Below are 22,299 nucleotides of genomic sequence, written 5' to 3' on the forward strand. Positions count from 1 at the left end.
AGAAACGTATCAAAAAATTCAATGGATAAAAGATAAGTCAATATAATTATATCTCCTGCAAACACTTTCTTATTAATGTCTGTGGAATGTAAATTTACTTGTGTTTGGGGTCTCCTGTAAAGTAGAGAAAAATGAAATACTTACGTTTCTTTGACTCTAAGGGGCCGAATTAAGGCTATGATTTTACTGACAAAATTTTACGATGGCGTCATGTTTGTTAAAACAAAATTTGCGAATATATCGAAATAAACATTTATGGAGATAATTGACTTTGCAACCAATACCCAATAATAATTAATACGAAAACAATAATGAAGATTATGAATCTCATTAAGTACTTCATTCATGTTGTGTTTTTTTTTTAAATAAAATCGCATGGGTAAATTAATTATCAATAATTAATTATTATTTTTTTTAAACATTTCGAAACTTCAGTTAACTTTAACGCTTCTAGAATAATTTCCGCTATAATGTATATTAAATTTACTATTTTTTTTTACATATGTTACATATGGAAAGGAGTTATGTCGATTTTTTTTTTATAATAATAATTAATAAATAGTTTTATTCATATATTATCTATATGATATTAAATTTGAAACGTGGACCCCGAAATGAACATCTCAATAAGAAACATGACAACTAAAATACATAGGTACCTACACGATGTTTTTTTTAAATATTATTAATAATAATTGAATACGTGTATTAATTAAGGCGCTAAGTACCAAAATAATAAAAACTGACATTTTTATAGAAAAATGTTCTACATACCAACGCCAATAACTTCAACTATAGTCTAAGTGCCTCAAGCAAGTCAAAAAAATACAGCAAAATAATTAAACCTGTCGACGTTGTAAGTCCGTTGGCGTGTTTTATTTATAATGGTGTAAGTAGCACTGCAGTGGTCAACGGCATTCAATATAAAATAGCTGACAATGGTATGTTGACACTTGCGAGTTCTTAATACCTAAAACTATATAGAAGCTGCCGTGATTGCTTCACACTATAAAACTACATTTTTCAAAAGGTCTGCTTCATGAAATTTTACTGCAATGACTCGGTATTTTATAACTACAGGCAATACTACTTTTTGGTACTTAGAGCCTTATTTAATACACGTATTCAATTATTAACGATGGTGACCAGTTCTTGTACTTTCTTATAGAAAACGAATACGATTGCAATAAGATACCTACGATTTTTTATTTCATTTATTTATTCATAATAATAATAATTGTAATCGACTAAGTATCTAAAATCACATTATCGAATTTTTTATTCTCGTTTTTCCATTAATATTATACAATACTTAATAGATAAATAATAGTTTTTTTTTCATATTTATCTGGACGCTTACTAGTTTAATAATAATATATTATTATTATTTTAAATTTTATTTCTAAGAATTTACAAATTTAATAATAATATACAAGATAAATACTATTTTAATTCCTTAGTAATTCAGTAAAATATTTCGTAGCCGTTCGGTATAAATTCGATACCTACTTACTAATATTTTTTTATAATCTTACACCTACCTATTTTTTTTTTAATATAAATTATCTAAAGCTGAGCAAATAGTTAAGGATTCATCGGTTTCTAATTTGTTATTAATAGATAAACAGTTAAAATTATTATTTATCAAACATTTTTCGAAATGGAATTAGGTACGTCACCAATCACTCAGTAATAATTTCCAAAAAAGTAATACATGCATCAAAATTGCGTACAAATAAATAAATATATGGAATGAAAAATTATAATACTGCGTAGACAAAAAAATCCTTGCTAGTAAATAGTAGGTTTAAACCAGTAAAACTCTCAAAGGTGTGGGGAAAAAAACTGCGTTTCGGTGACCATGTTATGTGTATAAATCGTGAGATTTCCACCACGTTTCTTTTGCTGAGTTCTGTCAGGATTACACTCATTGATAAAGTAGTCTTAAATTCATAAATTCTGACTGAATTGGCTAAAAATTTCACATACGCTCATCAACGACTCGTAAATTATCTTGAAAACGCTTCGCGTTGCGTTGGTCTATTTAACATGTACCTACCATTAATTTTTCTGCCTAAAATTTTTCATATTACCATACCTAAAGCTTGTGATTTTACGCCTTTTACGTTTCTCGAGAATTCGAGATTAGTTTACTGATTTCTCGAGAAATAATATTTTTATATCTTTATTTTTAACTCATTCGGCCCAATTTTCTGCCGATCGAATCCATTTAAAATCAAATTCGAGACCCTTTTTTGGCTTTTCTTATACTTATCTTTTACCGGTGAATTTGGAAAATTCTATTCATTAGCCAAAAAAAAATTACAAAGCGCGAATGTATACAGAAACATCCGTTCCGCTTCAAAATCCTTTTTCTTCTTCCTCGGGGAATCCTATTTCTGATAAAAGTCGGCGGCTTTCTATTTCCTATTCAAGGTTCATTTGCTTATTAGATTTCTCGATCATAAGATTTAATCATTCATATTCCTCTTTTCCATTCTCGATAACTCACTATACCAATAATAATTGATCATACAACTTCGAATTAGCAATCATTATATTATTATTGGAATGCATAATATTTTGAATTTATTCCAACTAGGTATATATATTATAGTTGTATCTAGGCCCATCACTTTGAAAGAAAATTTATTGATTCCCGGTACCTAGTATTGTATCGAAAGAAAATATTGACGCTCCTATGACGAACTAGTTGTACCTACATACATCTTTGACTGATTAAATAATATAACATATATATGAAACCCATTGGCGAAGGGTGGAGATAAGCTGTTAAAATCCGACATTAATAATAGTGCACACTAAGCTATGTCACTCAAACGTTTTTATTTTCATTGAACTAAGACTACAATGTGTACAGTGTGTTTGTCTATTTTTAACTTCAATTAAACCCTGCGTAATCCAAGCCATAGTAGATAATAGTAAAAAAATATTCATTTATCTATAAAATATCTAAAATTCTGCCATTAAAACATACACAATGTTGGATATTTAGAGATAGAAGAATGTTTTTTTATTTAATATAGGCAGGGCATAATGGATTTAAAACAATTAACCAACGCCATCTAGTATTATTAATTCAACGAAAACAAAATAAGTATGACGGAAAAAGTATGCACTATTTTTGTCGGATGGACCATAGCATACCCAAACTTTTATGGTTTGCTTTAGGAAGGGTTTAGTTGATTTTTAAAAACTTACCAGCACGATCTGTAAACTATTCTTAGCTCAATGAACACAAATAAATATGACTGACAAAGTTTAGCGTGCACTTTTTATGTCAAATCTTAACAGCCTGCCTTCACTCTTCGCCACTGCTGTGAAACTAAGACTTTAAGTGCTGTAAGCGACGACTGCAGCTTTTTCAGCCACGGACATACAATATGAATTCGTTTGAAACCATTTGTTTTTAATTAGGAACTATAGCTATCAATATTGGGTATATGAGTTTTTAATGTACAGATAACAAGGTATGCATATTGCATAAAAGAATTAATGTTTTTAAATGAGTTACTGAAAAGGTTGTGTTTTTCAGATACGACACTTAGGCTTTGTCCATATGACGGGATTTGACTCGCGCGTAAAAACTCGCGCGCATTCCAGGCACATGCCATATCATTGAGCCGTCCACGTGCATCTGTAGTGCATGTACTCGCTGGATTCTTGACAACGCGCCGTTTTTATAGCCATTCCAAAATGAATTATGACCACCTAGCGTTCGAAACGACAGTTTTAATGACCATTTCAAAATAAATTACGCCACCTAGTTGTACTCCTACAAGAATATTTCGCGAAATATTCTTCTCGCACTTGATCTTGTTTGTTATGCCCATTTTAAAAGTGAATTATGTTACTTAGCTTGTTGACTGCCGAAATTAAACTATGGGCGCAGGGCAGGCATTGCCGACTCAAGTAGAAAGCCGATACATTCACAACCACTGATCCTACTTTTCCGCCCCTCCCGTTGTTGTATTTGTATGAACTGTCATTGTTCTATAGAGTGCTCATGCAGACGCGTCTGTCGTGTTCACACAGGGAATGGTTTGATTTGAATAGATAAGTTACATGATAAATAATACACTAGTTTTAACACACCTTCTACAAATGTAATGCATAGACCAATGCTACATTTTTTTTAGAAATCGATATTACCACCGGTTTTTTGTGTGAAGGACTAGTCTGACTTTGACAGTGCTGATGAATAGCAGGAAAGTATAATATTTATTAATAACACCGATAATTAATATATTTGATTTGAGAATTTTTTATAATTCAATTTGAAACGAGAAAGGGCGAATCAATATGTCAAGCAATCTGGGATCTGATTTTGACAGCTGAAAAGTGGACCACTAGTTGCTTGTGCAAAAATTTATGCTCAGGCTTTAATTAATCTAAAGATGTGGCGGTGGCGCAGGACATTTTTGGTACTAAAGCGCGGTAAGACACGCGCCATCTGGACAAGGCCTTATACTTCTGAGAATATGACCAAAGACTACTTATGTCGTCAAAACATACCTTGACAATAAAAAAAAATCTTTCACACAATTCAAATTACATAATATTATATTGAAATTTTCAGTTAAAGCAGAATTACATAGTGACTTTAATAAATATACATACGTGTATTTTTGACACTAACACACATTCTATATTTTATCAATTCCATACTTAAGATGAAAATTATAATATTACACAATAGTTATTACTTACTTGAAATATTTTGTGAAATTCTGTGTGTGAGTACTTAAATCTATCGTTTTACGAATTAATGGAATAGGTGTGATCGACATGAATGATAATTATTTAAATATACTAATTTATAATTATAAGGAGCAGTTTATAACTATTTTTCGGCAGTATTACAGTACACTGGAAGAATCGTTAAATTGTTTTTTTATTTATTAATATCGTTAATAAATTATTAAACACTCCTGCATTGAGTAAGAGACATTCAGTGTAAACAAACATTTGGTTTTACTTAGTTATAATATCGCACCCCTAGTTTTAAAGTATGACAAGTCAAAAAACAGCATTCTGAGATAATTGGATTCAAAGATTCAAACCCTCTCAACTAAATCTAAAAATGTATGTACCAAACTGATTTTCTTGCTCGATGTGTATCAGGGCTTATATTTTTGTATGAACTTATTATTATATTGAAAAATTATACAGAACACATATTTTTGGTAGTTTTTTTGAAATGTCATAGTCTAAAATTGGACTATTTTGATAAATTTTGAAATAACCCATCATGCACACAATACAAACTAATATGAAACAACATAAAATCTCTTCAATATATTATGCATATCAAGTAAAATAATAAACGAAATGGTTATTTGAAATTTTTATTTCAAAATAAAATAACTGGAACAGGTAAACCATCACATACCTACCGAATTTTTAAAATATATAATTGTATAAGATTATGATTACCTATTCAAGATTCTTGCACATTACGTAATGAAAATTATTATATAATTTAGAATTAATCAGAGTAATTTCCATCACTTTCTTCGTAAACCAAGTCATTTCTTGCCACTTGAGTACTTCTAGCGACTTTCAAATTATTGTAAAAATTGTGGTATGTCATCGGTATCATTTTTTTTGCATATGGTTAAAAGATCTTGCCTTTTCTGCATGGTTATTCCTGGTGGTTCATTATAAGCTTTCTGTAAAATTATCATATTCATGTGAACCGGACGACCCGTCATGCGATGCCTTATATTAATTTAGTCGTAGGAAGTATCAATAAAATTGGTTTTAATGAAAAAACTATACGGTGATTCTCTTTTCAAATGCATGACTTTGATTGCTTGCCATGTTACCTTTGTACCTACGGTAGTTATAACATAATTTTGTTCCAGCTCATCGGACAGCAATTTCAGGTCAAATATATCATCAGTTGCCATTGCATTAACTCTATAAGGTTCACCATTCTTTTCAGCCATGGCTATAATGGGTATCTATATTGAGCTGGTATGAATACTGAAGCACTTTTAGCATTCCCTTTTTTTCTTTTTCAATGAGTGAGTGCATCGCAATCCACTGATCTTGGGTGTGACCCATCAAATATTTTAGCTTTATAGACTTTATATTTTCTGTTTCCAATGATAAATACATCGCAACTAAATATTTATTCTTATTCTGTCTAGCACAGTTATCGGACCAAAAATGCACATTCTTATTTAGATTTTTTTTCAAGTAATGGTATGTAAATATAACTACCAATTTCATTAGAACCTCTTTTCGCAGTCACTTCGTCCCAGATACAACAAAACCCTTTTTCTCAGCAATATCAAAGATGGTGAAATATGTTGCAAGTTTTCTGGTGTAATAGAAGTTTGAGACTTCACCACAAGGTTATGAGAGAACTGCTTGCAAATCTAAACATGAAACTATCATAATAATACCTGGATCAGGGATAGCTCCATTTTTCACGCCATTTTTAGGATATGACATTGAACGAAATTAATTGTTTTGCTTTTTGTGTATCATTTAAATTTGTATATTATGCTGTGCTGACCATTGATATTTTTTGACTGAAAGCGCCCAATATTAAATTCTGTATTAAAGATCGTAGAATACTGAGATAACTTCACGAAAGGTCGATCATTTTGTTGACACTTTCCTTTGTATAGCCTATAGTGTTGCTAAATTTAAAGAGCCATCAATAAATTGTCTGGTAGTTCGTCTGGTGTAAGCGTCGTGGGTCATAGGTTCAAATCCTGGGTCTGGCAAGTACACATATTGTTTTTCAATATGTGTATGAGTCAGATTATGGACCTAATAGGTTGAGCAAGTGGCTTATATCCATATCTCGAAAAAAAAACAAAAATCTGTTAATACAAACCACACCGTGGAGGCCCATATTATGATCTTATTAGATCGGACATGGTTGAAAGTTTGAGCTCTCAGGAAGTGGGATTCTACCCTAGGAATGCAATTGATGTGATCTCTAAAATATTGTTTTAATTCGGTATCAATTTTCTTATGGTTTTCATGTGTTCCTCTGAGATCCTTTTCTATGATTCCATCACTGTTTGTTTTATTTATTATTGTATTTATTAACAAAGTACTGTTCAATTTTCAGAATGGCTAGTCAACAGTGTGACCACAACACAAGTTTTATTTACTTTGTCCATTCCTGACCTATGATAATTCAAGATGTCATAGTTTTAAACTCGCTAAAATTTTGAATCCTAATTTAAGACCATAACAACTCAAAATAGCATAGTCTTTAAATATCACACAATACTATTTATAAAAATGATAGACTATTCTTTCTGTCCTGTATTTCCGTAGAATTTATTTAGACTTGTGATAGTCTTTGACCAGATAAATAATGATATTTTCAACCTTTCTGCATTAATAACTCAAAATGTCAGTTTTTTGACTTGTAATAGTTTAAAACTAGGGGTGCGATATGTTTTAGTTTTTAGTAGATATTTAGAAAATCCTTTGTGAAAGATAAGTAAGTATTGCATTTGTTTTCATTCACTTAGTCTAAAATCAAGACTTGCAACATTGTGTTATAATATTATAATACTTAGTGAGATGTACCTTTTAGACATCACCCAGTGTAATAATGCTTCAAATACACTCTATGACGATCGGTCATATATATGTCGAAAAACCCGTTTCTTATGTTGGCGTCCTGTGTCACAGGGTGTCACAGAGTGTAAATAGGATGTCACAGCTGTCATACAATATGTATGTATAATATGTTGGAATGGCATAGATTTGATCATAGACACTAAAACGCTCTTAGCATATATGTGCCCGATCGTCATATAGTCTATATGAACCTTAAGGAATTGAATTCTGGTAATGAGAAATGATCATAGTATAATACAAGCTTATTTTCTTAACGGTAAAATTACGATTGCGTCCATACGAAGAAGTTTCATCAAAATGACAATGAAAAAATATTCAATAACGTATGTAAAAACGTATTGCTGCCAATAAAAGTAATTACAAAATTCGACTTTCTTTAAAAGAGCCAGAATATTTTTTGTGAGTATGTTAGGGTTGGTAATCATATACATAATAATATTCTATATTTTGGTAACATTGCTTGTAAATAATAAAGAAAATGTAATGTTATTTACTATTTTAAGTGTTTTTTTTATTCTAAATAATGTTGGCTCATTAGAATAGTATATCAAACGTCTTTTAGACTTGTTATACTAATGCGAGAAGTTTTTTTTTAAATCTCTACGCCATAATATTAATTACAATAAAACACAATAATGTTGTACCAATTCCAAATATTTTTTTTAAACTATTTAACTATGTAGAATAAGAATTCTACTACATACTGTATTTTATTTTAATTAATTCAATGTTTTTCTAACAAAAATTGATAGTTAAATCCACCAAAGAGAAAAATGTCATAATATTATTGACAATAAAACACAATAATGCATATTCCAAATATTTTTTTAAACTTTTTAACTATGTGGAATAAATACCGACTACGTGTGTTTTATTTTAATTAAAATAATATCTTTCCAACTAGAATTTTATTATTATTGACAGTTATAATCGTCAAAGACAAAAATGTCATATATATTTTTAGACCAAAATATTGTGCATGACTAGTTAAGCTAACTTAGTCATCAGGTTTAGTAACCTTTCAGTTTAACTTTCTTCTATTTCGTTTTGAGAATATATTTGATATTTGAAGATGGGTTTTTTTATCTTTTTTAAGTGTAAGTTTCTAATATCAGATACATTATATAATAATTACAAGATAAAAAAAACTTTTTTAATACAACGTTTTTAAATTTTCTGTTGAATAATTATGCTCAAACTTGTACTTGATATGAAGTAAATAAAAAGAAAACAAATATAGAATACTGAAATGTCATTTTGACATTTCATTTTGATTTCCATAGTAACGCACGTATATATTAATAATTTAGTTGCTAGGACCCCAGACCGCTAGCAACCAATAATAGTGGATTGGATTGCGGATTTATTCCGAAATAACTTTTCATACAAAACAGAATTAACTGAAAATGAATTCAATTCTACTTAAAGATGGCTAAAAGTATTAAAAGAATGCACTGGGACCGTGTTATGATATGGTCTAAAAGTTTCAAATGTCTAGCTAGTCGGGAAGTTAGTTAGAAATCGATTGCAAGATTTGTACTGGACAAACAAGAATACGAGCTAATAAAAACGTTGTAAAAATACAAAATTATAGCAAGAGTGATGGCTGAATATTTCTTCATTGTCTATTTGTTAAAAAAAAAACACAAGATGCCAGTACCGGATTCAGACAGAAAATAATCCATGATTCGGTCTACGCATTGCAGATACTGTCATTTTTTACAGACGTTAATTATTTCATAAAATTACGTGACTACGTCTAATACGTCTTAATATTATATAAATTCCTTTTTATAATGAGAACTGTCAATTCACGGCGGAAATAAATTGTATTATTAATTTAAATAAAACGCTATTTTATAGTACTAATTCTAGAGAGACATTTTCTGAAGCGAACGAAACCGGTCCAGTTAATATTTAGTATAAGTGGAAATGGTACTCCAGAGTAATAATGTAAAGAGAGAGTGTATTGTTCTGCTGTATTAAGCCATTTTTCTTGCGTATAATGCACAGTAGAACTTCAATTTTATTTTTCTTAACTTGACTTAACTATAGAACGTTATACAATCATGTTGCTTCTTGTGCGGCTACCAAATTTAAATACATTACATAGTTAACCACATTTTCTACAAAATTAACTAAAAATAATGACCACTTTCTTTATATTTAACACACAACAAAAAAAATGGCAATACGTGCTCGCAGTTTTTAAATGAGTGTAATCCTTTAAATCAATATTTACCGACGAGGCAACGTGTACACAATATATTTATTTCAGTCGTAGAAATTCTATCTTACTCTAACGCATATTGCGGAGAACACAAGCGTGCCGAATGATTTCTCATTCGTACTTATGGTTCGTTTTGTTCAGGCCTTGAATTAGTACTATAAATTTGCATTTTATTAAAATTAATAATATATATTATTTATAATTTATTGACATTTATCTGGGTTCAACATTTAAGAATAAAAACAAAAATGTAACGGAAGTGGTTAGCGCTAGACGCTCATGCGTTAGCATATGCTTACCTGCGCAAACCGGTTTGTATCGGGAAGCCCGCGTGTATGGACGGGAAAACTGTAGCTCGCGCAAACCGAAAAGCGATGTAAAAGTGTTTCGTATTTTCATCGTCGCTGCCGTCTAGCCGGAGCATAACGTGAGAAAGAAATGGTAGTTTTACTTCGAGAATATTAAAACGCAAATGTCGTCTACTTTAAATCTCTTCCTCAATGCAGAGTACAGTATCTAGTTATTCTAGTGCCTATGAACTAGAACGAGGTCTTAGCGCGGAGGAGGCGGCCTAGGCTTGGCGGTGGCTGACGCGATCTCGGAAAGGCGCACGTCGATCGGCGCCCTGTCGTCGTATAGCGTCGGAGCCTGCAGGATGATGCCGGCCGTCCCCACCACCACCGCCAGCGTGAAGATCCATAGGAATAATCTGTCCAGCACCATGGCTACGTACTTCCAATCTTCCTTCACCTGAAACGAAAATATCAAATTATTGATACATAATATTATACAGTCCGTAGGGTTTTCCACGAAAATAAATAACACAAAAAAATCAACACGCGTATATTCCATGTTACGGCAGCCATCTTAGAATATGGCAATCGTTGCAAATACGATTAAAATTATCTCTGAAAAAGTGTAATAATTATTGGAAAGACAATTTATACAAAAATAGACTTAATATAGAAATAAAACCAGTAAAACAAAATAAATTGGACAATATTAATAAAATATTAATACCAAGTAAAATATGACATTATAATATTAACGAAAATATCTACAATTAAGTCAATATATGAAATTATTATAAAAGACAAGTTGAGTAAGTACCTACCCAAAAAAATTGTATTTACTGTTAGTACTTTAGCGCTTGAACTGAGGTGTCTATTGAACATGTAAATGGAAGAACTATTAGAAATGCTTTTTAACATTTATTTGAAAGATGTCTATATATTTATAGTGAGATAAAGCTGAAAAATTAAAAAATGTCCGCTATTTTCCAAGATGGCGGCCGTATGATAGTTTATATTATAAGTGTTAATTTTCGGTAATAACGGGGCATTAGCCTCGTTGCATTGCATCTTCTTTTGGTGAATTATTTTCAGGGAAGGGGTTATTTTCACCTAATAGGTATGCCTGGTCCTAATATAGAAAGACCTTCCCACGCGTTGTTTCACACGTAGTAAGTAGGGATTAGAATCCCTTATAGTATTTTTAATTCTGGTACATCGGGATGGTGACAATGAATTTCCTTGAATGATCATTTTGGTCCGATCCCAAAATACCTCGAATGTCTAAATTTAATATGAATAAGTATATAGTAGTAATATAGTAGTAATAACTATTATTATAATAATATATTTTTATAATAATATATTTCTAGTAAATATTTTGGTTGTTAAAAAATAACGAATGTATCGTACTTGTGTGGGGATGGGATCTATGATAGAAAGAGGAATGGAGCGCTGTAGACGATGACCGTAAATAAAAACAAAAAAACACCATTCATTTTCTCAATTCAAAATGAGTAATGATGTTCATAATGAATGAATTACCTGTGACAGGATCTCGTTGTTTAATGTTTATGCAATAACCGTCTTGTCCCTTCCAGAAAATTAGCGGATATTGGAGAGCGTCGTATGAACAGTGTATGTCAGCGATGAACTCCAGATTATTGTTTCTTCTTCGAATCACGATTTCTCGCGTCGATGTGCGGTCGCCAACCATGATTCCAGCAATGTCGTCAACAACAGGTGCATTGAATCGACGCACGTGCTCTCCAGCTGGTGTTTTATCAGGATTGATGACAATAGCGTGATTGTCACTTTGCAATTCATGCATGTGTGCTTTGAAGAATTTCAATAATTCATTGTGCTCATTCAATAGGGCGTCCAGTATGCCGACAATGCGCCTGGCATTAGGTGAATTAAGGTTATTGTAGCCGCAGCGTGCATCCACACGATTGATGTCCTCACCGCCCATGAAGTAGATTTGTAAAAATGTATGTGGTTCGATTGGCATTGGCAGCAATGAGCCTACTTTGTGGTATACTTGGCCTTTGATTTTGAACGTAGAATGGAATTGTTGACCATTTGCCGCAGTATTGTGAACTATTTCTGTTGCTCCGAACGAAGTAATTTGGAAGCATGAATTGAATGTGCGAATGGACTTCAGGAACAGGTTTGAATCTGGAACCGTGCCGATGAGCAAGCCGTTCAATGGTTCTGGTGGTATCTCAATTTCTGGTAGTTGCACTTTTCCTGATGCGCAACACATCCCGGCTGACTCATGTTTGAATTTGAGCGCATGACAATGGGGACATTATTTGTCCATAGCACCAATCAGCATTTTCGGATGAGCGGAATATTCAATATCTGGCTCGTACTCGAATGCGAGATGAAGGAACGAAGCGGATGTAAATACTCGATATACTTGTTGGCGTTGTCGCTCATTTGCTCTGCGTGTGTTAACTATGAACCGGCGCGCTTGGCTCCGTTCTAATTGTCGTTGTTGATTTCGTTCAGCTCGTGCCTCTTGTGGTTGAGATGCACGCAATTGCGACATGCTCACACGCACGTTTTTGTTATTTGTTGGATTTGTTCGTCTGTTCTTTCTGCTCCACTATTTTGCATGTTTGTTGCTTTATTCGTTCGACGGCCCAAATGGCCCCCCTTGCGTCTTGCTGGTATTTTGCACTGTAATACACGCACACAAAAATAGATAAATTAAAATAAATCGTACAAAATTTTGCACGCACTGCGTTGTGATATGCCGAATGAAATGTCAAAATGACGTGACGATTTTCTTGAATTCTTCTTGGACGTAGCGCCATCTGTCATTCAACAACATAAATAATTTCGTTCTGTTTGAAATACGATCGACGGTTAAATTTGTTCATAGAAAAATAATAAAATCGCGATTTAAAAATGGGAGGGTGGGGGTAGGAGAGTGAAAATTTGGGGTTATAGGTATTTTTTAATGCCAAATAATAAAAAAAATACAAAAAGAGAAAAACAAAAAAATAAAAGAAAAATTTTTCTGGATAGAGATACCCTAATTACCTAGCGGTATAAAATATACTTGTTGACCTATTCTCATACCTATCAAATATACATAAAAAAAAATCATAAAAATCGGTCGAGCCATTTTGGAGGAGTGCGACCACAAACACCGTGACACGAGATTTTGATATATATAGAGATACGAGTATTATATAGGCAGAGACATTTTATTAGAAAATATAATACTGTGTTTTTTCCTCTTATATAAATGAGCCTTTTTTTCTATTCTAAGAATCCGACTGAAACATTTTCCCTTCAAAGAGCTTTTGACGTTTACAATATTTTCAATAAATTTAATAAAAAACATGTCGTATGAATATATATATATATATATATATTGAATATTCACAAGATTAAAAAAATGTTAGACTTTATTAAATAAAATATATTATTTTGAAAAGCCTCAGAAACATACCTGTCCTATCCTAGAAAATAAGATAAACCGAGTGGGGTTAAAACTCACATCTTTCACTTTTTTCTATGATATAGAATCTAATATTTGTAAATCTTTTGTGTATTCGCTTCCTATTGAATTATTAAAAATAGGTAATATTGTTAGTTAGTTTACCCTCGTTGATTCCTCTTCTTTCTTCGTTTGGTCTGCGATGTAGCGCACTCCGTCGATGGCCTTGTGAAGCTCGGGACACTGGTGCCAGTGCTGGATCCTGGGGCAGAGGTTCTCCAAGTTGAGGGGGTCCGTCAACGTAGGAGGAGGCGAGCCGTGTATACGGCACGAGCTTCCCAAGACGCTCGGATCTAGTTCTCTGAAAAATTGAGATACAAAATTGAATTTTACGATAATTACGGACAAAAACTTAAGCAGAGAATTTAGTATCCATTTCTGATAAAGCGGTTACGTTGTTTCCAATAAAAATGTTTTGATTATGGTATTCGTTATTTTTTTATAAATGAAATATTTTTACGAAAAACAAATCCAATTAGGTACATAGTAATGCAGTGTTGAAAGTAAAATTTATATTTTTTAACTTAATTTATTAAATAATTACAAGATAAAAAGAACTTTTTGTATACAACGTTTTTAAATTTTCTGTTGAATCATATAAACATGACTTGACTAACATAAACGTTCACAAAAAATGTATTTGATAGAAATAATACTAAAATGTCATTTTGACACTCGTATTGATTTCCATAGTAACGCACGTATATATTAATAATTTCCTAGCAACCAATAATAATAGTGGATTGGATTACGGATTTCTTCCGAAATAACTTTTCATACAAAACAGAATTAACTGCAAATGAATTTAATTCTATTTAGAGATGGCTAAAAGTATTTAAAAAATGCATTGGCATCGTGTTCTGATATATTCTAAAAGTTTCAAATGTCTAGCTAGTCGGGAAGTTAATTAAAAAGCGAATGCAAGATTTGTACCGGACAAACAACTACCGGACAAATAAGAATACGACCTAATAAAAACGTTGTAAAAAGGCCAATATTGGATCTCGGGTAGAGTGTACTTTTTATAACTTTGCACTTTTTACTACACTGATTAGCTGATTACCTCACATAAAATTAGATCAAATGATATTCACTTGTATTAATATAATAATATATAGTAATAAGAAAATAAATAGATAATAGGTAGGTATATGTAAAATAAATATTTTTAGAATATTTTACATTTTTAACTTAGAGTGCAAAGTTATGCAGTAGCAACTCTACCTAATTAATTTACTGACATTTAGAGAATTCTTATTTTTCAAAAATTCATCAATGATATTCTAGACTCTGGAGAAATCGGGATATTGTCACTACGCTAAGCTGCCCAAGAAAATTTGATATTATCTCGGTTATATTTACCGAAAAAAGTTCTTGATTGTTTCTGAATGGAATTTAAAAAAAATCATGACCGATAACGCTTAAGAATGGTAGATATTATGTAATTTGCAGAATTTATCAAGAATCTTTAAAATTCTCGGGAAATAAAATAAAAAAACAATTTTAAATCTCGAAAAATTGTCAATACGCTAAGCTGCCCAAGTTTTCTTCAAGAATCTTGAGAACTCTCGAGAAATCAAATGAACCAATTTCAAATCTCGAAAAAAAAAGTCGAGTTCACACAATCTCTGTGTGCAGTGTCTTTCTTCGGTACAGGCTTACCATTTTATAAATATGATATAAACTTACATAATCATAATAAATGGACTGTAGTTACTCAAAAGCCATCCATCTCAAAATAAGGTGTATACATAATATATGTATAGGTATATGACAACTTCACGGCTCCCTGTTTGTGTGTAGTGGGTTAAAATCCAGCAGCCAGGTCGAATTGAATTGCTATTTTTTTGCGAGTTGCCAAAACCAAAATAGTGAAAAACAATCATAATGTCACTTACCTATACCCGATTGGAAAAATTGGAGGCGCAACACTACCTACTGCATGATTAGTATTAATTTTAACTATGCAACAATATATTAGGTATTGCGTTTCACTTCCCAATTATTATTCATGGCACACCGGTATGGAGGCTCCAATTAAAAGCACATACCCATCGAATTTTCAATAGGTAATAATAATTATCAATTTATTAATCTTGATGGAGAAACATGACGTGTACATCACAAATGGCTGCTACAACATTGATGTGTCCTTGTAGTTTGGTAAATGCTAATCCATAGAGATACCAAGGTCTACAGATGACATACGTAGTCACAGTTGTATTCGATTTAAAAGTCGAGCTTCCGTTGATGATTTTCAAGATCAGATAATAGTGATGGTTTCCGTTACCTTGTGAGGGTTGGTGGTGCCATGCAGGGAGGTGGCGCTCTTAGCTCGAGCCCGTTACAGGTCCGCACCAGTACTCTTTGCCTTGCCGAATTTATTCTAGAAACAAATCATACAGATTATAAGTAATTACTAAGTGAAAATAGAAAAGGTTACCCAATAATATTATTAATTATTAAGCGCTTAATTGAGAACTATTTAATATAGGCTAAACTCTAGAAAACGAGCACATTAATAGCCAAAAATGGGATGGAGCAGCGCTTTCTAACTGGCGGCCCGCGAGCTGTACTGAAATTTTTTCATAAAACATTGGGAAGCAAAACTTTGTCAGAATTAATATTTGACATGAAATGTCCGGTGAAAGAAAATATAAAATTGTGTTCAGAATTACCCATCATACATTAAAATATGAAAACATTTCATTAAAATACTAAATATTAAGAATTCTTTTTCAAAACAAAGAAATATACTGCTTAATTTTACCTCAATTAGATACCCTGATTGAAGATTTTAATACAAGATTTTCTCAATTTGATGACCTTAAGCTGAGTATTAATTTATTCAGTGATCTATTCAATAGCATTCAAACTATAATTAGACTTGCCACAACAAATGTTGATATTGACATAAAAGAAATTGTTGCTCAACAACTAAGGCCACAATGCTACCATTAAATAACTTATAAGTACGTATAAGTATAATCTTTGTTTTGTAAACGTAATTAATTTATGATGAATATTTTTTTTTACAAAAAAAAAAATAGCTAACTTAATAATATTATTGTTTTTATTATTTCTCGTTATGTGTTATTTTTGATTTTTTTTTTGTATAAAAAAATTACTTTTGAGTTGACATTAACTGAGTTTTTAAAACGTTTTTCTTAGCTCGTATTCTTATTTGTCCGGTGGTTCTTTGTCCGGTACAAATCTTGCAATCGATTTTTAACTAACTTCCCGACTAGCTAGACATTTGGAACTTTTAGAATATATTAGAACACGATGCCAATGCATTTTTTAATACTTTTAGCCATATTTAAGTGGAATTGAATTAATTTTCAGTTAATTCTGTTTTGTATAAAAAGTTATTTCGACACCATTATTGGTTGCTTGGGGGTCTGGGGTCCTAGCAACTAAATTATTAATATATACGTGCGTTACTATGGAAATCAATATGACATAATATTAAAATGACATTTCAGTATTATTTCTATCAAGTACAAATTTTTTGATCGTTTAAGTTAGTCAAGTCAAGTTTATATGACTCAACAGAAAATTTAAAAACGTTGTATATAAATAAATCTTTTTATCTTGTTATTATTATTTACCTATCCTCTTTGGTCCCGAAATGTTTGCTAAAGAAAAAATGGCCCGCGGCTTAAAAGAAGTTGGACAGCGCTGGGATGGAGGACACATTTTTTTAATGTAACTTACATAACTTAGACATAATATATTTGACAAATGGTATTAGTTATATTTTTTAACAATTCATGGTCCGCAGAATTTTTCTTGTCGTACGTAAATTTTTGGCGTCCAAATGTCTATGCGTATAATTACAATAAAATCTTCAAAACCCGTGCACTTGCAAGTATTTGTGCATTGTATTTTTGTTCTTAAAATAGATCAATGTTTTTACTTGATGAAATCAACCGCGATCAGGTGTTATTACACGTTATTGTATAAACAATGTTTTTTATTTGTGCGTTAGAGGTCCACAAAACGTTTCTCCTATTTTTAGTGGTCCGCAGGTGGCTTAACTTTAAGCTTTAAACTTTGGTATTCCATCACGAAAAATATAAATGTACACAATATTATTGAGGTAATAGGTTAAAATATATATTTTTACAACTCACGCTCGTCTGTCGAACTGGTAATGCGGCCTCCGCATGACTAACATCCTCGGCAGAATATGGATGAAGACTCGCTTAACCCAGGGAGCCATAGTGTGCGTCTGAGGCGATCGGAAGTGGACGTTCAGCACCACTACCGTCACGCATATGCTGAAAAATAAAGCCACACAACATCAGTAGGTAATAATATAAAGTAAAACATATAAGGTTTAATAAACAGCTGATATAGCATGGTCATATCTTCATACAGAATATAACACAGCGCGATTGTTGCAGTATAATATCTACCTACATAATTGAGTTGCCTAGAGTCAGAACTCACATATTCCAAAAGTCGCGTTTTAAGATAATCGGAGAAAACCACCAGAGCACTGTTTTTTTGTAATTAAAAGAATGGTATTGAACTCCCTTGAATATTAATGAGTGAATAAAATATAATATATAATTCTCCAAGGCTGCAGACACACTATGAGAAATATAATAGCTTCCTGATTGGTTAAAAAGGTTTAATTAGAACTCACATTATTCATTTTATGACACACACAACCAACTTTATCAACGATTTTCACATGGTTTAAAATGAATTTTGAAATATGAAAAATGTAACTATTTTTCTTTATATAGATTAATGCATTTAGAATCAATTGGTATATTTAACTCAAAAATGCATAATGTGAGTTATGAGTTATGACTCTAGACGACTCATAGATGCGCTGTGTCATTTTGTTCGTTCAAACACAGGCTGTAAAAGGCCAATACTCATGGGTTCAAAGACTGTAGCAATCCTTACGTGTGCATCTTGTTTTATATAAAATACCATGATAGCTACGGGAAAATTGTCGTGACAAATAGGAAAATTGCACTAAAGTTTGAAGGCACATTTAAAATATTAAAATTTATTTAATCTCTTATGGAAAAAAAACTCCAACTTTTTGTCTGACAGTATTGTGACTCACATAATACTAACCACATCTTCTTAGAAAGTCTTGAAATGTATATTCAAATGAAAGAGCTACTCAAGTTCGCCACATCGTTGGCCCCAACGGATGGTCCAGAATCCGGATTGCTTGCCACAAGCGATCAAGTTGCCTCAACTTGTGAAGAACTATTCTCCTTGTCAGGACCACTTTTCGTACATCTAATTTATTTTTTCTTTGCATTTCTCCCATAGTGTTTTAAACAACAAGACAACAGAACAGAGGTACTTAAAAAATAATAGTTTAATGTTTTATTTATGGATTATGTAATTTTAATAATAGGTAAAATATCTGGAGGACAATGCCGGTATTTTCCTTCATGTTATATTCAATTGTTTTTGGTTACTATGGTTTCCAACTCTAATATTTTCTGCCTGTCGCCGGTGTTGCCATATCTGCTGCCTCGTTACTTTAATTTTTCATTGGAAAATTAATGTTCGAAATTTAAATAAAAGTATTTATGACAGCTGTAAATAAATGGAACGTATATGTACTATTATATTATGTCGATTTGTTGTTTCGTCGATAATATAACCACTATTAAAGTCGGTAATTTTAATGTGATAAATTATTTGTTGTATTTAATGAATGTATTATACATTTTTAAAATATTTTATTTATTTACTTTAAAAATTACTCTCTTTGCGATCTGTTTCCCTACAATAAAGTGTGAACCAAATCGATTTATGATGGCGATGATTTTTACCCCACTAAAGGTGATAAAATTGAGAAGAAAAAAAATTGGAAATGTAAAGGTTCAAAGAACTTATTTTTTTAGTTTTCCATAAGAATAACTAGTAAAATTCTGTAAAATATGTATTTTTATAGACTCTTTCTCATGCTAGTTTTTTCCAATATAAAATCTTTGTAATAAATGTTCATTTTTTAATAGCTTAAGCCTAGCTCACATCAACATAATATATACACATATACGAGTACGTAACTAAATTAACATTGTATAGTCGTATAAGTATCATTTTTATGCTCAAACATTTAAAATACGTTTACACAAATGGCCATGATTTTATTATATTTTATGGAAAATGCATTGGCCATATTTGGAGGAAAATTTTTATTATTTCATCGGAAGTAGTGATGCGTTTAGTTTAACTCGATACCATTGTTTGTAGGATTTGACATGTGTTGAATTTAAAACAATTAATGATTATGCCGTTCAATATTGTCTCACGTTAAAATTTATTATTCCTAGGTACATTACCTATGTAATTAATTATTTGCGGGGATATGTAGGTATTTTTGTCTTGATTATGCTTTAGAATTATAGACATTTTACCACCTTTTTATTAGCTCGTTTTCTTGTTTGTCCGGTATAAATCTTGCAATCGATTTTTAACTAACTTCCCGAAGATATCAGAACACGATGACAATGCATTCTTTTAATACTTTCAGCCATCTTTAAGCAGAATTGAATTAATTTTCGGTTAATTCTGTTTTGTATGAAAAGTTATTTCGGAAGAAATCCATAATCCAATCCAATATTATTATTGGTTTCTAGGAAATTATTAATATATACGTGCGTTACTATAGAAATCAATATAAGTGTCAAAATGAGATTTCAGTATTATTTCTATCAAATACAATTTTTTGTGATCGCTTATTCTTTTAATACTTTCAGCCATCTTTAAGCAGAATTGAATTCATTCTCGGTGAATTATTCTGTGTTGTATGGAAAGTTAGCTCGGAAAAAATCCGCAAGGTGGAGCTTCGATCGAATTCAATGCTTGCACTTTTGCGTAACGGCGTTCGACGCTTTTGAAAAAAGAATTAACTCGCTTTCTTGTTTTTTGTTTGTTTGTTTTTTACTTCATATCAAGTACAAGTTTTAAAAATGTCATATATGTTATTCAATTAATAAATGTTTGAAAATTTCTTATAATTGCTCTCTTTATTACGCATTACACAATACACTATGCACCTGGTGCATATCTTATCTCGTGGGATTTTGAATGAATATATTATATGAATAGCTATATGAAATACTCTCATTATGTAGATACTCTACAATACTATACTGCCCTTTTAAGGAAGAAGGCAGTAACTGAGTCACACACTTTCGAGATAAATGACATAATGTGTTTTTTCTCAAACTTTAGTACTGTGAATTAATAAAAAATGGTGATAATTTTTATTAGTAGGATGTTAAAATACAAACAAAGTAATAATAAACAAGCAGTTACTGCAATGAATAGGTGCAATTACTGCATTTTTGCTAAAAAAATGTATTATTTTTTAAGATTTCTATTTTTTCGCTAAGGATTTTAACGGTATTTTAGTGATAATACTGATTTTAAAGTGAACAAAATATATAGCTTTCAAAATTACCTAGCGGATGGCATTCATAACTAAATTTCACAAATTTCGCCAGTTACCTTCTTCCTTAGAAGGACAGTATAGGATAGGAAATAAACTTTTTGTCATATTCAATGAAAACATTGGTGATGAAATACTTGTTATTTTGGACTGTTGTAGAGTATATTATAACAAATGTATTTCGGATAGCTATTCAATTTCTTCACTCAAAATTCCACGTACAATTTAATTATAATTTATTAGGTATTTAGTATACATTATTTTGCTGTTATCTTTTTGTTGTAAGACTTATACGTCAAAAGCGTAAAGATATTATTATTATCATATTATAATCGCGCCGTCTTATTTGTATCCTGATTACCAAAGTGACATGTATATACGTAAACATCTACAAACTTGTGCTGTAAAGTTGGTATCACGTCTAACAAAATTTGTGTCGTAGGGTTGGTATCGTTATCAGGGTTCCGGTTATGTGTGATGCGTCGTACTGATGTATCACGCGCGTTACAACACATCACCTGCCGTAAAAGCCTCGGGTAGGTGGGCGTCAAATCACTCGTAAATTATGTTCAGTTTGAGTAGAAGGGGGCCATCCGATCTGACGTAATGGTGGATGTTTGCTATCAACCGACGGTATCGTTGCGAAAACTTCTCGTGAGGATATAGACGCGTGGTAGGTACTAACTTGAACTGGGGGTCGTGAATATTAATAATAATTAATATTATCAACTGAGGGTACTACGACTGAAACTAGGTAATGTGTTGGAAACTGAAGGGCGGACGTGCTCAGCGTGGGTAAAAATGGAGCTTTTATTCTATTTTCAAAGCATGATCCTGGACATTCCTTAAACGTTGTAGATAATCTATTTATATAATTTTGAAGCCTTATTATCTTTTATAATTATTTTAAACATTTGATGACTGCATAAAGTATTTTTATTACATAAAATAGTATTCTTTTAAACCTCTCGCTCTAATGTTTTAGAATATAGTCATATTTCAGTACGTCCATGTAAAGTGGTGTCAAGATTTTTTATATTTAATAATTTCTAAAAGCATTTATAAAACCATTAGTATAATTTATGTCGACATTATTATAGTGAAATATTTACGATAAAAAATTATATTGATAATCTCTGTGATCCCAAATTTGACAAGAATTAGGCATTTTATTATTCAAAAAATG

General features: G+C 31.5%; 1 protein-coding gene across 2 annotated transcripts in view; it reads right to left on the minus strand.

The window, feature by feature from the left end:
- Positions 1 to 10,229: 10,229 nt before the first annotated feature.
- Positions 10,230 to 22,299, minus strand: part of LOC147078842 (acetylcholine receptor subunit alpha-like) — a 303,793-nt gene continuing 291,723 nt past the window's right edge. The window contains exons 7-11 of one of the 2 annotated variants that reach the window (XM_085950059.1): positions 17,809 to 17,955; positions 15,988 to 16,058; positions 14,702 to 14,735; positions 13,778 to 13,973; positions 10,230 to 10,618 (exon numbers count right to left, since the gene is read on the minus strand). In XM_085950059.1, the coding sequence (XP_085806185.1) occupies positions 10,421 to 10,618; positions 13,778 to 13,973; positions 14,702 to 14,735; positions 15,988 to 16,058; positions 17,809 to 17,955 (646 nt within the window). In that variant the 3' untranslated portion in view covers positions 10,230 to 10,420. Of the gene's footprint in view, positions 10,619 to 13,777; positions 14,051 to 14,701; positions 14,736 to 15,982; positions 16,059 to 17,808; positions 17,956 to 22,299 lie in introns of both variants that reach the window. The other variant, XM_085950067.1, reaches the window with a different exon arrangement.

The sequence above is a fragment of the Rhyacophila brunnea genome, unplaced genomic scaffold (genome assembly GCF_057557595.1).
Source record: "Rhyacophila brunnea isolate RB1 unplaced genomic scaffold, BYU_Rbru_1.0 scaffold_10, whole genome shotgun sequence".
Lineage (NCBI taxonomy): Eukaryota > Metazoa > Arthropoda > Insecta > Trichoptera > Rhyacophilidae > Rhyacophila > Rhyacophila brunnea.